Source organism: Capsicum annuum, chromosome 6, assembly GCF_002878395.1.
Source record: "Capsicum annuum cultivar UCD-10X-F1 chromosome 6, UCD10Xv1.1, whole genome shotgun sequence".
NCBI classification, from domain to species: Eukaryota; Viridiplantae; Streptophyta; class Magnoliopsida; order Solanales; family Solanaceae; genus Capsicum; species Capsicum annuum.
Genome location: NC_061116.1, coordinates 216,838,751 through 216,857,118, shown reverse-complemented (window position 1 = coordinate 216,857,118; position 18,368 = coordinate 216,838,751). Strand labels below are relative to the sequence as shown.

General features: G+C 33.9%; 1 protein-coding gene across 1 annotated transcript; it reads left to right on the top strand.

Annotated features, from left to right (window-relative positions):
• Positions 1–9,401: 9,401 nt before the first annotated feature.
• On the top strand, positions 9,402–10,088 carry LOC124899625 (subtilisin-like protease). The gene is made up of 2 exons (XM_047414578.1): positions 9,402–9,585; positions 9,670–10,088. The coding sequence occupies exons 1-2, from the start codon at positions 9,402–9,404 to the stop codon at positions 10,086–10,088; spliced, it is 603 nt and encodes a 200-aa protein (XP_047270534.1).
• Positions 10,089–18,368: the final 8,280 nt, after the last annotated feature.

Sequence of the window (18,368 nt, the reverse complement as noted above, 5' to 3'; positions counted from 1 at the left end):
CTGAGAGAGAACGAAATGTCAAGATGCTTGTGGAGGCAGTCAAGTTTCTTGGATAATTCTATTTCATGATGCATGATTTTTATACTTATTGTCATTCATTTATAATGAGTTAATGAAAAAAAAAAGTTTGGTCCCTTCACCAAAACATAATCGTTACACCTAGTACTATTTCTCTTTATGAAGGGAACCATTATGCCTGAGACTATTTTTCGATATGAGGAAAAAAATTATTTAACATGAAAAAAGATAAATGAAAAATAAATGAAAAAAAAAGAAGATAAATGACTTTCTTGATCATTCTTAATTTATTTTCTTAATTGAATTTTGGTTGATCAGGACGAAGTTCCTTAAAAACCTCATCAGCGTTCATCAAGGGGCGGAGCCACCTTTAGCGAAGAGTGGTCAGATGCACACCCTTTGCCAGCAAATTATGTGGTGAAAAGAAGTTAAATGTTAACCATAATGAGTGTACATTTAATTTGAACACACTTAATATAGCTGAAAATAAAATTTACACACCCTCATCAAATTTCTGACTCGGCCACTGCGTTCATCTTGAGTCAGAATCAAACTCTCCATGAGATTCATAATTGCATTACTTATAGCTTTCTTGTTCGTATACAAAGCGAATTTGAAATTATCTTTCATTTCAAGGCATAACTTGTATCCATGTGCTTCATATTCGCCCAGAGTTCGCTCCCAATATATATATATATATATAAAGAGAGAGAAAGGGAGAGAGAGAGAGATTAATCTAACGTGAACTTTTGGACTTGAATAACCTGTGATGTCTTTTAATTTCCTTGATTTCATTTCTCCATTCAATTTCTTTTAAGTTATAATTTAAAGTAGAAAAGTTTTGAGTATTAGGAATTGTGATTCGTAATTTAGGAAATACTATGTTGCTATATTAAATTATCTCGTCTTTTGAAGTAAAGATATAAGAATCTTATTTTTATTTATAGCTTCTATTCTTTTGATCTTTTTTTTCTATTTTTCAACTTATTTTTGTTTTATAAGACAACTTCAACCATTGTTATATAATGCACAAGACAACATAAATTATATAGATAACAATTAAATTATAAAATTAACATTACGTAGAAGTCATACATACAAATATTCGATCAATATATGTCTTCCTTGTGATGAATAATAAATCATTATCAATTTCATAATACAAATAGTAAAAAAGAATAAACATATTTGTTTTTAACCTTTACATAGAAAATTAAGACTACAAAATTTTAAAATAATTTGTAATACATTTGTTGTATTCAACCATCTTTAACATCAATATACATCACACTTACAAATAGTAAAAGAGAATAAAACGTATTTGTTGTTTAACTTTTACATAGAAAACTAAAACTACAAAATTCTAAAATAATTTGTAATACCTTTCTTGTATTCCACCATCTTTAACATCAACTCTACAAATTTGACCGTTTATGGAAAGGACAAATGATATCAAAAGATCATGAATGCACTCTATTTATAAGATGAAAGTTACATTACATGCATATTCATTTAAAAGCATATTGGAAAATGAAAAACCAAAGATAAAAAAAAGTTTAAAAATTAATTATAGAGTAATGGAGTTTTAAAGAAAATTTAAGACATTTAAAACATTGAAGTATAGGAATAAATGGATGAGTAGTAATTGTAATATTCATTTTTGTGTAATTAAAAAATAAGAAAATTATCAAAAAATCCACACAAAAAAATAAATAGCTATGGAGATCATAGAGAGGTGTCACATCACCTCCTCTATGTTTCTCCTATATATATATATATTGAACATAAGAATAAAAATTAAAATTATCGTTATTCATATTTAATATATATTATTATTATTATTATTATTTGTAAAGATAAAACAAATAAAAAATAATTAATTTTATCTTAATTTAATAAATAATGAATTAATAAGAGACATTTATTTTTAATAAGATAATAAATTAAAATAAAACGAATGGAATAAGTAATAAATAATAGGAATATTACTATATTATTTTTAAATATGTTTCAAATTTTATTTAATTTTTTCTTAGTCAAACACTAATTTTTAAATAAAGTGAAAAAAAAAATTCAAAGAAAAAAGAAATTTACGTAGCCAAATGGATCCAATTTTGTTACTCCTCGGAGTGGACCTATTATATCACGAAAGTTGAAAGTTGGAGGTTCAAAGTTTGGATCGAATATTCAATTGAAAATATTAAGTTTTTAGTCTATATTATGAAAAGAAAAGAAAAGAAAATGTTAAAATTAATATAAAAGAGTAGCAATATGAAAGAAAAAGTAGACAAGAAAATAAGAAGACAAGACAAGAAATGAGAACTTAATTTTCATTCTTTCAAATATCAAATGTATAAGTGTTTCAAGTATATCAAATACAATCTCTTATGCCTCTATTTATAATATTACACATAGACATAAATATATGAAAGATTGTCATAAATATGATATTAACGATGAAAGTTATGGGAGAGGTTAAAGAGTGTAAAAGTTACACTCCATAATGGTGTATGGAGTAATGAATGATTAACTACACATCATAGAAAAGATAGGTGAGAGTAACTTCATTCCTAAAAATAATGGACATCTATAATAAACATATTATTTTGTAACAAACAATATTTTACGAACAACTAAAATCTATTCAAAGTAAGAAGAAAATTTAAAATATATTTTGAAAGATATAATGTAGATTTAGAATTGTGGAATTGTAAAACTATTTTCAAAACAACTATATAAAAATAATTAATTATTCATGGTTAGTATTTTATTTTAGTTAATTAAATCTCAATCACTAATTATAAATTATGACATGTATATTCCATCCAAGCTAGATCTTGGAAAAAATAGAGGGATTGAAAATCAAGAGGAGTGATCCAATAATTATCATTAAAATTAAAAATAAAAAAATATATGGTTATTAATTATCAAGTATATGAGTAAAATACATTTTAATTCATATATTACTAACTTTTCTTTGGAGTTTTTCTTGCTCAATATTTCTTTTTACAAGTATTTAGGAAATCCTAAATAGTTGTATATTATAATATTATAATGTTAACATCATCCATACATGTTTTGATTCATTTTTTATGATCGCACAAAGCACGGACAAATACATTAATGATATTATGTTAGTAAAAGTTGTAATAAGCAATTATTAGGTGAAGAAACAATTCACAACATCTAGCTAATACTGAGCAATTAGTTTTCATAACCATAGATCTCCTTTCTTTGTAATAATTTCTATGCTATTCTTTCTCTGTCTGTTTAGTTAACTTATTAATCATGGATTACAGTTGGAGTAATTCTTTTACAAATCAAAGTCCAATAAGTATAGCGATATTTTCAAAAATATACAGTTGACTAAAAATAATTAGACGAATTTGAATTTTGTGTATTATCAGTGTAAAAAATATTTTACACGTAAATTTGACCTGCTATTGCAGTTACCTAATTTTTCTTTTTCAATTTTTATGTAAAAAATTAATTAACCTGAAATAGAAGGTCAAGTTTATCCGATAATATAGAATATTTTATACAGTAACAGTGCACCGAAACTCTAATTGCATTAACATAGCCCATTAAAAAAATTACATTTGCATATATAATTAAAGAGATTTGACAGAAAATGGAATTGCTAACCATAAGGAATATGATCTGACCCGATTACACATCACATATCGGAAGAAAATTCAGTGTGTTTATACTATAGTAAGTTTATAATTATATTACTGATCCAAATTTACATCCATTAAAAGGCTGATAGGGATATTTGGCAGAAAATTAAATTACAGACCATAAGAGAAAATATGATCCAATCTTGTTACAACATATGAGGGAAAAAATTTAGTGAGAAATAAGTTGGTAAGCTGGTAATGTAATTTGATCCAAGTTTGGAACATTGGATTACGCATCACATATTGAACTGAGCTTCATCAGAAAAGCACTATATATATATATATGCACATCTTGCTAACTGTGATAGTCACCTAAAAAACATGGACCTGAAATTCACAATCTTCTTTTGTGTTGTCCTTGTCCTGTTTCATTCATCAGAAACATCTGGTGACCATCTTACTAATCGAAGCAATCGAGATACTTACCTAGTACAACTTGATAGGAAAGACGGGCACACAATCAAAGAACCCGACAGGATAGCAGCGAAAATTATTCAAGACTAAACTTTTCCTTTCAACTTGAACCAAGAGGAGACAAATAAACCCAAGCAAAATAGAGTAATATACAGCAAACAATTCAACCAAATGAAACAAGACAAGAATAAAGGCAATCACACGAGACACAAGATTTACGTGGAAAATCTTTCAGTGTGAAGAATAAAAAACCACGGGACCAAAACCCCCACTATAATTATCAAAGAGTTACAATATTGTCCTCCAAAATGGCCACCAAACAAGTGTCAAACATCAAGAAACAATAAATAAACCACAACACCAAACACTAGAGAAATAAAGGAGTGAAAGCACAAAAACACAGCTACTGTTTGGGAATGAAGAACAAGAGCTACAGGCCACCAAATCAAGCTCTGTCAGTTCCTAATCAAATATTAAGATGAGAGGAACAAGCAGTCCAAAAATCAGCTCAATCGGACAAGAAACGAAACGGGAATCGCAATTTGAAGTTAACAAATGTGGCTGAAATTTAGGTGCGAAAATCAATTTTTTTTTCCCTCTTTGGCGGCTGAAAACTCTCTTTTTGTGATGGTGAATAAGACATAAAAAAATCAATATATATGCCTAATAGTAATAGGCCTATGGGCAAGAGTGGGTTGATCCAAATTGGGCTTCATTTATCCACATAGGAAGGAAAAAAGACCCAATAACCCAACAATTCTCCCCCTCCCAACTATGTGGAGGAGACCGCCATCCTGACGATCATGCAACAATCTTCAAACTTCCCTCTTGGCAAAGCTTTAGTCATCATATCGGAACCATTATCATCCGTATGAATCTTCTCAAGTTCAAGCAACTTAGAATCCAACACATCCCGAATCCAATGGTATCTCACATCAATGTGTTTAGACCGACCATGAAATGTAGAATTCTTGCCAAGATGTATGGCATTTTGACTGTCGCAATGAAGCACATACCTCTCTTGAGCACAACCAAGTTCCCCAAAAAATCTCTTCATCCAAAGTAATTCTTTACAAGCTTCAACGGCAGCAATAAGCTCAGCTTCTGTAGTAGATAGAGCAACACATTTTTGCAACCTAGATTACCAAGACACAACTCCCTCTGCAAAAGTAACCAAATACCCTGAAGTAGACTTGCGAGTATCAACATCACCGGCCATATCTGAATCAGTATAACCACAAAGACTAGGCTTCCCTGTACCAAAACACAAACTCAGACTAGAAGTGCCACAAAGATATCTCATAATCCACTTCACAGCATTCCAATGTTCTCTTCCCGGATTAGAAAGAAAACGACTAGCAACACCAACAACATGAGCAATATCCGATCGTGTGCAAACCATTGCATACATCAAACTACCAACAGCTGAAGCATAAGGAACTTTCTTCATATCTTCCTTCTCATCATCACTGGAAGGACATTGCTTCATGCTCAACTTGAAGTGCATAGCTAAAGGTGTACTGACAACCTTAGCCTTGTCCATGTTAAACCTTCGAAGTACTTTCTGAATGTACTTCTCTTGTGATAACCACAACTTCTTGGCCTTTCTGTCACGGATAATCTGCATGCCAAGAATCTGCTGGTCCTAAGTCTTTCATAGAAAAAGACTTACTCAACTTTTGCTTCAAATTTTGAATCCTGCAAGCATTATGACCAACAACAAGCATGTCATCAACATAAAGCAACTCAATAATAAAGTCACCATCAGAGAATTTTTGCACAAAAACACAATGGTTTGAAGTAGTCTTCTTGAAGCCCTGCTAACTCATAAAGAAACCAAACTTCTTGTACCACTGCCTAGGAGCTTGTTTCAAACCATACAAGCTCTTCTTCAATTTGCAAACATAATTCTCTTTTCCCTTTACTTCAAAACCTTTGGGTTGCTCCATATAAATTTCTTCATCTAAGTCACTATGGAGAAAAGCAGTTTTAGCATCCATTTGCTCAACCTCTAAATCTAGACTTGCAGCTAATCCTAGAACCATACGAATGGATGACATCCTTACAATCGGAGAAAATATCTCATCAAAATCAACTCCCTTTTTCTGGTTAAATCCCTTCACAACCAATCTAGCTTTGTACCGTGGAATTGGATTACCATCTTCATGCTTCATCCGAAAAACCCACCTATTTTTCAAAGCTTTTCTGTCTTTATGCAGCTTAACCAAATCAAAGGTATGATTATCTTGCAAAGATTTAATTTTATCTTCCATAGCATTAAACCACTTTTCTTTTTTTTCACTTTCAATGGCCTCATCAAGACTCTCAGGTTCTCCCCCGTCAGTTAAGAGTACATACTCACTGGGAGAAAAGTGATATGAAGGTATTCTCTCTCTTGTAGATCGCCCGAGAGAACTCTCTGGAGCATCAACAACTGGTTGCTGATCAACCATATCAACTTACACTGGAGCATCAATAACTTCTTGCTGGTTATTCTGAACATGATCATCATCTTCATTATCAACTTGATTTTCATCATTATGAAGATTTTCTTCGGGAGCAGTAGTCAAAGGAACTGGATCAACATCAACTAGACTTTAACTGCTCTGAGAATCAACCTTCTCAGCTTTGTCAAAATCTTCAATTGCTTGGTCTTCAAAAAACATAACATCACGGCTTCTAACAAGTTTCTTCTCAACTGGATCATAGAAACGATAGCCAAATTCATCTTGACCATAACCAATGAAGATACACTGCCTAGTTTTAACATCCAACTTTGACCTTCTATCCTTAGGAACATGCACAAAAGCTTTACACCCAAAGACTTTAAGATGATCATAAGAAACATTCTTACCAGACCAAACTCTGTCAGGGACATCACCATCCAAAGAAACAGTAGGAGATAAATTGATAACATAAGCAGCAGTATTAAGTGCTTCTGCCCAAAAAAAATCTGGCAGCTTAGCATCTGAAAGCATACATCTAACCCTCTTAACTAGAGTTTTGTTCATCCTCTCTATTAAACCATTCAACTGAGGATTTTTTGGAGGAGTTTTTTGATGCCGAATACCCTGATTTCTACAATATCTATCAAAAGGACCAATATACTCACCACCATTATCTGAACGGATGCATTTCAATTTCTTCCCTGTCTGTCTTTCAACCAAGGCTTGAAAATTCTTGAACACATCAAGTACTTGATCCTTGGACTTCAAAGAAAATACCCAGAGTTTCCGAGAATGATCATCAATAAAAGTCACAAAGTAAAGTGTACCACCATGAGACCTTACTTTAAAAGGACCGCACAAATCAGAATGTACCAACTCCAGCAAATCGAGCTTTCTTGAAGGCGGATGACTCTAAAAAAAACTATTTTCTGTTTACCGACTAAGCAATGAACACGTTTCTTCAACTTTGCTTGTTTTACTCCAGAAAGCAAATTTTTCTTAGCCAAACTATTAATCCTCGTCTCACTCATATGACTCAACCTTCTATGCCACAACTCTGATGAAGTATTATTCTCCACCAAGTTTATCAAGCCTCTAGAAGTAGAGCCCTGAAATACGTATAAGTTATACAACTTGTTACCTCGATCCACAATCATCGAACCTCTAGTAAGCTTCCACTGGTCAGCACCAAGGGTATTAACATAACCCTCATCATCAAGACTTCCTACAAAAATCAAATTCAGGCGAACACCTGGAGCATGCTTGACATTATTGAGAACTAGTTTGGAACCATTGTTACTTTTCAAGAAAATCGTGCCAATGTCAAGTACTTTAACTTCATCATTATTGCCCATTTTCAACATCCCAAAATTACCTGGAGTATAAGAAGAAAATAATTTCTTCTTTGGCGTAACATGAGAAGTAGCACCAGAATTCACAAACCAGTTAGACTCATCACAAACAAGATTAATGGCATTCTCACCACAAGCAACAAGAAGATCATCATTAGCAACAACAGCAACACGATTTTCATTATCGCCTTTTTTCTTTTGTCGTCTTATATCTCTCTTATGCTTGTAATAATATTTCATGATATACCCCTTTTTGTTGCAATAGTCACATGTAACATTCTTAAATTTGGACCTTAACTTGCTTCTGCTTTTATCTCTATCATTTGAATCTCTGAACTTGTTTTTCCCCCTCTCTTCAGAAATCAAAACATCAGAGTGTGAAGATGAAGAAGATGAGGCCTTCTTCTCATCTCTTCATTCAATACATCACTCTTAACATATTTCATAGTTACAATACCACCGGGAGCAGAATTAGTCAAAGAAACTCGAAGAGTTTCCCAAGAGTCAGGCAGAGTATTAAAAAGCCAAAGTTCCTGAATTTCTTCATCGAACTTTACAACCATTCCGGACAGCTGGTCAAAGACACCCTGAAAATTATTTATATGATCAAAAGTAGGACTACCCTCTTTGTACCTGATATTCATCAATTGCTTAAGCAGGAACAACTTGTTATTACCAGTCTTCGAAGCATAAAGTGTCTTGAGCTTGTCCCATAAACTTCTAACTGGTGTCTCATTCACAATATAATTTCTAACATTATCTTCAACCCATTGTCTGATATAGCCACAAACCTGTAAGTGCTCAAATTCTCAATCCTCATCTGTCATGGATCCAGGTTTAGTAGATATAAATACAGGTAGATGCATTTTCTTGACAAATAGAAGATCTTTCATCTTGCCTTTCCAAGTATGATAGTTACTACCATTCAAACACACCATCTTGCTCGTATTTGCCTTCATCATTCAAATCGATAATCAACAACAACCAATGCTCTGATACCACTTGTTAGGAAAGATGGACACACAATTAAAGAGCCCGACAGGGTAGCAACGGAAATAACCAAGACTAAACTTTTCCTTTTAACTTGAACCAAGGGGAGACAAATAAACTCAAGCAAAAATAGAGTAATATACAACAAATAACTCAACCAAATGAAACAAGACAAGAATAAAGGCAATCACACGAGACACAAGATTTCCGTGAAATACCCTTCAGTGTGAAGAGTAAAAAACCACGGGACCAAAACCTCTACTATAAATCACCAAAGAGTTACAATACTTGAGTTACCTGATGATGTATTTTTCTCTGATTCAAATGATTTATACCTCTGGCACTAATCATTTTTGCCTATAACATCAGCAGGTTCAGATCACTCGCCACACATTATACATTCTTATTGTCATGTACTTAATGGATTTGTTGCCATATTGTTATCAGATGAACTAAAAAAAATGAAAAATAAACCAAGTTTTGTATCTACGCGTCGTCAAATGGTACTGAAACTGCATACCACACACACTCCAAGTTTTCTCGGGTTGCACCAGAATGTTGGCTTGTGGAATGCTTCAAATTCTGGTAACAGTATTATTATTGGTGTATTAGACAGTGGAATAACTCCACAACATCCTTCATTCAATGATAATGGAATGTCTCCTCCTCTGGCCAAATGGAAAGGCAAATGTGACTTCAATTTCACAGCTTAAAACAACAAGCTTATTAAAGTAAGAAATTTTATGCAATAGGCTACATCACCTTTAGATGGAGAAGGACATGGGACACCTACTTCAAGCACAACTGCTGGGAACTTTGTGGAAGGTTCTAATTTGCTTGGTAATGCTAACGGCACTGCTATTGGAATTGCAACCCGTGCTCATGTGGCCATGTATAGAGTTTGTGATTCAGTTTGTAAAGATTTTGATATCTTAGCTAGTCTTGATGCAGCCATTAAAGATGGTGTGGATGTGATCTCTATATCTCTTGGAATAACAGTCGCTTTACTTTTATATAGTGATGTTTTAGCAATTGGCTCTTACAGTGCGATTGCCAAGGGGATATTTGTAATTGCCTCGACAGGAAATCTAGGACCAAATAATTGTACAGTAATAAATGGAGCCCCATGGATTCTCAATGTTGCTGCTAGCACAACAGACCGAAAGATAAGCGCAATAGCCATGTAGGGCAATGGAGTAGAATATGAGGGCGAATCAGCCTTTCAACCGACAAACTTTTTACAAAATTTACTGCCGCTCGTAAATGGTGATTCTTGTCTATCTTTGTCTACTGATGTCAAGGGTAAAATAGTGTTGTACGATAACAGATATTTTGGTTCCTCTACAGTTGAAATAGGACAACGAGTGAAAGATGCCGGTGGTGCCTCCATGATTGTCATGAACGTAAAAGTTTTGTGGCTATACAATATTTTCAGATGTTCATGTCCTTCCTGCAACACATGTTACTTATGGTGATGGGCAAAAGATCTTAAAATATATAAACTTAACTTCAGCCCCAGTTGCAACAATATCATTAAAGGAAATGAGAATTGAAGACAAGCATACGCCAACAATTGCTTATTTCTCTGCTAGAGGACCATTTAGGATAAGTCGAGGCATACTAAAGCCTGACATTAGTGCCCCTGGAGTGAATATCCTTGCAGTGTGGACACCGACCTCTGCAAGTAAGAGTACATCTGCTACATCGACATTTAACATCCTTTCTGGCACGTCGATGGCTTGGACTTTGTAGGAGTTGCAGCCTTGTTAAAGAGTGCACATCTCGATTAGTCTCCAGTTGCAATCAAGTCTGCTATTATTACCACTGCTGACTTAGTCAACCTTGATAACAATCTTATTCAGGATGAAACACTTAATCTTGCTGCTCCATTTTCAATGGGATCAGGGCATGTGAACTCGTCAAGAGCAACTGATCCTAGACTCATTTATGATATTCATCCCGAAGATTATGTGTCCTACTTATGTGGCTTGAAGTACACGGATCAACAAGTCAGTAACATCGTTAAAAGAAAGGTACATTGTACATTGAGCACACCTGAATCGGAGTTGAACTATCCTTTATTTTTCGTTACTATGAAATCAGCTCCTCAAACTTTTACAAGGACTGTGACAAATGTCGGAGAAGTTAATTCAACATACACAGTTAAAGTTTTTGGACTTGACGGTGTTGAGGTGACTGTTAATCCGACCATCTTGAAGTTCTCAACGTTGAATGAGAAATTGTTATATAATGTAACTGTTAAAGCTTCAACTCTAATAGGACATCCCCATGGATTCATAACATAGTCTTCTGATAGGTACTCTGTTAGAAGTCCCATAAAAATATTTTTTTTGGTAAAGAAAAAGATATACATTAATAACGGAAAGGTAATTACAAATATTTATAGCCTAGTCTGGCTCAAGCACAAAAAGAGTTGTGTCGTGGCCATTAGAAGCCAGTGGTACCAAAACATTCCTATGATAACAAGTGCCTATTTTATCCACCTAAATTTCACGGGCTACAAAAGTTGGAGGTGCGTCAAAAAAAACATAGTCAACAAACTATTGCACTTGAGTTCTTCTTTGGCTAAAGCATCCGCCACTCTATTTTGTTCCCTGTAGCTGGGTCGAACAAGTGGAGCACCCATCTAACGAATCAGGGATCTGCAATTATCCAGAATGGGGTTATAAAGTAAATGCCCTTACTGCAACATGAAGATAACTTGCATTGAATCAGTAGTAATTTTGATAGGGAACCAGTGTTTATCATGGGCTAAGGTAAGGACTCTCAGTAAAGCCAGAAGTTCCATTTGGGTGTTCGTAGCATAATGAAAACTTTGGTAGAAGCCTCCTACCCAATTTCCCGTAGAGTCGCGAATGGCACCCCCTATACCTCCTTTTCCAGGATTATTCTTACAAGCCTCGTCAGTGTTAAGCTTAAAATAAGAAAGAGGATGAGAGGTCCAGCATAAGGAAATCGACTACATATTGTGTTAGGATTTTTGATTGGATAAATGGTAGTACTCGACCGCCTCAATATAGGTATTTGAAAATCTAGGCCTTCTATGTGTATGGTTAAAGAGGTTATTATTACGAGACTTCCAAATATACCAAAGGCCAAAAGGTAGAAGAGTAGTCCAAGGGACTAGATTGTCAAAGTAGTTGTTGTGGAGAAGGTTCCAAGTATTAGTCTAATTATTAGGAGAGGAGAGGTTGGCGTTAATTGTGAGGTCGCCTTTGTAGACTTGGATCAGGTCATTCCATAAATCGACAACACGATCACAATCAAAGAAAATATATTGAATGTTTTCATTAGAGTGGCTATAAGAACCACAGTTAATGTTGGTATCAATGCCCCTATTAGTCAAAGTTACTTTGGTTGGAAGGCTGTTGTGTTACATCAACCAAAGAAAGAATTGAATTTTTGGAGGAGTTTTGGAGTCCCAAATGCATTTCCAGTTGTTAGAAGTAGAAATAGCAACAAAATTTCTTCTAGACGGGAAGTGGTAAACAGTCTTGAAACAGAAGGTCTCTTTCCCATTCTGAATCCATAAGAGGGAGTCAGTCCCAATTCTCAAGTTAGGCTTAAAGGTATGGTGTATGGAATGCTTAAGAAGAGGTTCTAGATTCCCTGGTGCCAAACTTGTAAAAGGGTTATAGGGAGAGATTTAAGAAGAGGACCTTGGATAAGCTGAGCTAAGGGAGGAAAATTAGGAATCCATCTATCAGCCCAAACATCAACCTTAGTCCCATCGTAAACAACCCTTTTAATAGCATTCCTGCAAAGGTTCTAACTTCTGGAAATGGACTTCCAAATCCTGGAAAAGTACTGATAAGATTTGGGATTGGAATTGTTATATTTGTTAGTAAGAACCTTAGCCCAAAGGGAGGAAGGAGAGGAGTGCATTCTCTATGCAAGACTACAAAGAAAGGTTGTGTTTTTAATGCTAGCCTTCTGCATACCTAATACACCCTCTCTTTTAGACTTAGTTAAGGTATCCCACTTAACCATATGCACCTTTTTCCTAGAGCGAGTGGTCCCCCAAATAAATTCCTCTGGATTCTGTCAAGGCTTTTGTGGATGTTACTTGGAAGAAGATTTATTTGCATAACATGGTTTGGGATCCCAGCTAGAGAAGCTTTGGCCAAAGTAGTCCTCCCAGTCATGTTCAAAAGGTTAGTTTTCCAACCTGCGAGCTTGTTATTCATGTTGTCAAGCAAGATTTAAAGTCAGAACTCTTCAGAGAGGAATGGAACATGGGAAATCCCAGATATTTCCCAAAGGTAGAGCTAGCTTTAATACCAAGAATATTGGACAGCTCTTGCTTAGTAGAAGAAGTGTAGTTATTGGAGAAAATAACCTTAGATTTTTAGAGATTAACCCTATGGCCAGAATGGGTACAGAGACTATGGAGGGTGTTAAGGATAGTTTGATAGTTAGCTTGATATACTTTAGCAAATAGGGTGAGATCATTGGCAAAGAAAATGTGGGAAATGTGAGGACCTTTTCTGTTGATAGAAATAAATGTCCATTGAAGAGTGTCAACCTCATGATTGATTCTTCTTGACAGTAATTCCATACAAAGTATAAACAAATAAGGAGACAGAGGGTCCCCCTGTCTGATCCCCCTAGTGGGTTTAAAGCTGTTAGTGAGACTACCATTGATCAAAATACAAAATAGAGGAAGTGGATATGTAGGACATGATAAGCCTGAAAATATTAGGAGAGAAATTGAAGAAGGTCAAAGCTTGTCTAATGAAAGACCACTCTAATATGTCAAAAGTTTTCTCAAGATTAATCTTAAGAAGCATATCACTTTTAACCCCAGTCTTTTTCCTGAAGTGATTAAGGTATTCTTGAACAATAATAGCATGGTCAGCAGCCCTTCTGGAAGACATGAAACTAGCCTGGGAATGACCAATGATCTGGCGAAGGTAAGGTTTAATCCTATTAACAATAATCTTAGTGACAATCTTATACTGGTTATTGCACAAACCAATTGATCTGAAGTTTTTCAGTGTTGAAGCATGCTTACATTTAGGAATGAGACAAATGTAAGTCTTATTTGCCTCTTCATCCATATGGGAAATAGTGAATGAAGAGGAACAGAAATCAAGAAGAAGATGTGCCATGGTGTCCCAGTAATGCATCCCATCAAGGCCAGGAGCTTTTTGAGACTTAAAGAAAAAAGTGGCCCTTTTGATTTCCTCTAGACTGGGTTGAGAATCAAGAAGAGCATGGGAATTGGAGGGAATAGAACCATAAATAGAAGGGTTTAGCTGGCAAACTAGCCTGGAACTCAGATGCTCAGTGGAGTATAGATCTGAGTAATAGTAAATGATGGTATGCTTGAAGTCCTCTAGTTGATATATCCAGGATCCATCAACCAGGAGTGAGCTAATACAGTTCCTCATTCTTCTAGAAATGGTAGAAGTATGGAAGAACTTAGTATTCCTATCACCCTCAAGAGTCCTATTAATTCTTGATTTGAGTTTCCAAAACTCATTTTCCTGATCAATAATATAGTTGAACTCTTTTAGAAGGGTTTTTTCAAGGTTTTGTAAGAAAGCACTAGTGGGGTAACTCTGAGATTTCTGAATACCCCGTCTTGCAAGTAAAATTTTTTTTTTATGAAAAATGTTGCTAAATACTTCCTTATTCCAGGTCTTGACAATGTTTTCAAACTCCTTAGTAGCTAAGGTAAGGTTAGCATTACTTTGGAAGGAAGAATTGACAAGATTTTGAAAATCCGAATGATTACACCATATAGATTCGACCCTGAAGGGTCGGGCGATCTCTGGATAAGCAAAGAAGTAGTGGGCAGTGATCGAAATGAGTTCTGGGCAAGTGAATGATGGAGGATTGGGGGTAGAGGTGGAGCCAGAGATCATTAACAAGAAATCTATCTAATCTTTCCAGGATCAGACCATTTCTATTTCTAAAATGCATGTTAGACCAAGTGTATTTGCTACCTTTATAACCCAAATCTAAGAGCTTACAGTGATTGATGCAATCCCCAAAAAGGGCAGACCTGGAAAGACTTACTGGATTGCCCCCAAATTTTTCTCCAGAACGAAGAAGTTCATTAAAATCCCCCCAATAAGCCAAGCATAGTTATTCAAGTTGGAGAGAGTATCAGAAATGGAATTAAGTTGTTCCCATAATTATTTTCTAACCTGGAAAACAGTACTAGCATAGACAATACTAAGGATCCAAACATTGGGAATGGTACTAACCTTAACAGTTACATGGATGGCCTGGGTAGTAATAGAGATAGTACTGATGGAAACAACATCCTCCTTCCACATAAGAGCAATGCTACCAGAATTACCAATAGAGCTAGATTGGATAAGGCATTGGAAGCCCAGATCTTCCATAAGGTTAGAATAGTCAACAATTCTTGTTTCCAGAAGGGCGAGGATAGTAGGTTGGTGAATACTTATCATAGCCTTGCAATGCTTTCTGAATTCAAAATTATTTGCTCCCCAATATTCCATACTATGCAATTTTTCATCATTGGAGAAGGAGTGGATAATAGTATTTGCATAGCTATCTTTTCTCTATCTCAGGAGGGGGGGGGGGGGGGTTTCCTCATCTCTCTAGTTTTCCTTTTCTTGGATAGAGGTTTTAGTTCTACCTCAAGTTTCCCCCCTAGAATAGAGCTTTGAAGAGAGATTACGAATTCTAGTTTTTTCAGCTCTATAGGTATTAGTGCAATCACTCTTTCTTGTACGAGCTCTATAAATTCTAGAGTCACCGGATTTCCCAAAGTGACCACATCCATCTTGGGTATTCTCAGCAGACTCATAGTCTCTCCTAATTTCATGTTGGTTTTTCTCAGTGACAGTGGAGTTATGTTCCTTTGAGAAGTTGTCAGTGGTAGAGAGGTTGTGAGAGGGGGTGGAGGAAAGAGTGGGGCTTGTATGTGCTGGTTTTCCCCATAAGGATTGACAAGATATGGACCCAAAGTCAGGAGTGAGGGATTTGGAAGTGGAAATAATGGTAGGGTTGAGCTCACCTAAGCCATTATCTGTGATAGGCTCTGAGGGGTGATCTCTTCCTGGAAAGATGGATTTAGTACAAAGAGAAGGGCTGCCATCCATACGTTCTGTCCGTACGTCTGAAGACCCCGATTGAGACAGTCCAGAGTTACCTTGGCTAGGTAGTTGGGGTTTTGAATTTGTAAGGTCAAAAACCTCCCTACCTATAGCACCTGGAGTTGAATGGAGTGGATTGAGAGAGACATCTCCAACCAAGATGAAGGAATGTGTTGTGGAGGTAGAGGCGCTATTACCAATATGGTCATGAGATGCGTTGGTTGAGAGTCCATTTTGAGTAGAAGTATGTTTTTCCATGTTGGAAGGAGGAGTAGAAATATTAAGAAGGTTGGGAAGATGAAGAGGTTCACCCTCAGACAAACCAGTCGCATTCAATGCATTGTCTGAACAAGTAGTAGTATCCATCACCTCAGATTGGGGAGGTGAAGAGTTAGTCGGCGTTTTGAGGTAATGGTTTCCATTATATTTTGAGGAAAATTGCTTTCAGTTAATGAGGTAATTTTCTGCATAGCAAAATAAGTTGCAAGTTTTTGAATGATTTGAATTTAATTTTATTTTTAGATTTTGTTGAATTGTTGAGATATTTTAGGTTTTTCTTTATAATAAATACGACGAAAAGGGCAAAAAAAAATACTCATCAACTACATAAAAAATTTAAAAATATCCTCCATCCACCTTTTACTTGGGTGAAATAAAAACCCGATCAAATTCTTTTCCTACAATTTATCCCACCTAATATAATATGTCCGCCCATGACTCCACTTATTAATGACTCAAAAGAAACATTATAGAAAATCAACAGCAGCATATAAATATTTTTACTAACTGATTATAATCCAACATTACTAAAAATGCAAATATTCAACAAAAACATATGTGAAAAAATGTATTTTTTTTTTTTGAGTAGTCCAACTTATAAAAACTAAAAGACATCTTATTACTTCTTTCGCGAGCTTTTTGCAAAATATTAGAGGTACTCGACCTTCTTTCTTAAGTATAGAATATAATTTTTTGTCTTTTCTCATATTTTAATCCAGATTTAATGTTTTAGTTGCTCTAAAATGAATTGTCAAATGTGTTAATTTATTTATCGGAATATGAATTGGCCTGAATTGAGTAGGATTTCGCGATAGCGAGGGAAGAAAAATCCTAATTTTATAGGCTGTGCACTACTAAGAAAAAACAAAAACCAACCACAAAAAACCGATCACAAATTGTGGTTGGAAAAAACCGACCACAAGTGGTTGGAATTTAATTTTTAAATTTTTTTTATTTAAAAAATAAAAAAAAGCTACAACAAGTCATAGCTTTTTTATTTTAAAAAATCTAAATAATTATTGAAATAGTTTTAATATTAATTATTATTTATTTTGCAAATAAAAAAATAAAAAAACAAAAAAAATCGACCACTTGTGGTCGGATTTTTTTGAAAAAAAAAATTAAAAAATATATAAAAAAAACGACTACAAGTGATCGGTTTTTTGATTATTTTTTAATTATTTATTTTTCAAAAAAAGGACCACGAGTGGTCGTTTTTTTTGAAAAAAATAATTAAAAAATATTAAAAAAAAACCAACCACTAGTGGTCGGTTTTTTTAATTTTTTTTAATTTATTTTTTAAAACCGACTACTTGTGGTAGATTTTTTTGTTATTTTTTATTTTTTTTAGATTTTAAAAAATTATAATAATTAATTAAATAATTTTATTATTAATTATTATTTATTTTTCTAATAAAAATTAAAAAAATAATACAAAAACCGACCACTGTGGTCGGTTTTTTAAATATTTTTTTTTTGTTTTTAAAAAGCGACTACAAATGGTCAATTTTATATTTTAAAATAGTGAGAAGAAGTCCGTGCAAAGCACGGGCCCAACTTCTATTCTAAATTAATATTATAAAAATAATTATATCAATTAATGTGACATTTTTTTAATTTTAAAAATTTAAATAAATTTATTTTGTTAAGTAATTTTTGCATATATTCTTAAAATATATTAAAATATCAATTATTATGATTTATTATTCAAATATATAATTTTATTTCAAAAATTTAATTCACGATCAAAATTAAACTCTACAAATGTATAAATTAATAATGAGCCTGAAAAATCAAATTCTATGGGCCTATATTACTGTTTTTCAGATAACACGGGCTCAGTATATGTTATTTTTTGACCTCAAATAATGTGATCCAAATAGAATTTAGATAACCAATCATACTTTCAATATGTTTTTAGATATTTTAAGTTGTTAACTATTGTAGTTTATAATATTTTTTTTGTTTTGAAATACTATATGTTACTCTCCTTGTCCAAACTTTTGTGGCGTTGATAATCAATTATTTTTAAAAAATAATTTATGTTTTTAATTATTGTGATTTATAATACTATTCTTCTATTCCAATTTA

Excerpts from the sequence above, each read along its gene's own strand:
- LOC124899625 (XM_047414578.1), top strand. The coding sequence starts at position 9,402 with ATGGTACTGAAACTGCATACCACACACACTCCAAGTTTTCTCGGGTTG. Across the intron at positions 9,586-9,669 it reads TCCTCTGGCCAAATGGAAAG|ATGGAGAAGGACATGGGACA; the intron begins GCAAATGTGACT and ends CATCACCTTTAG.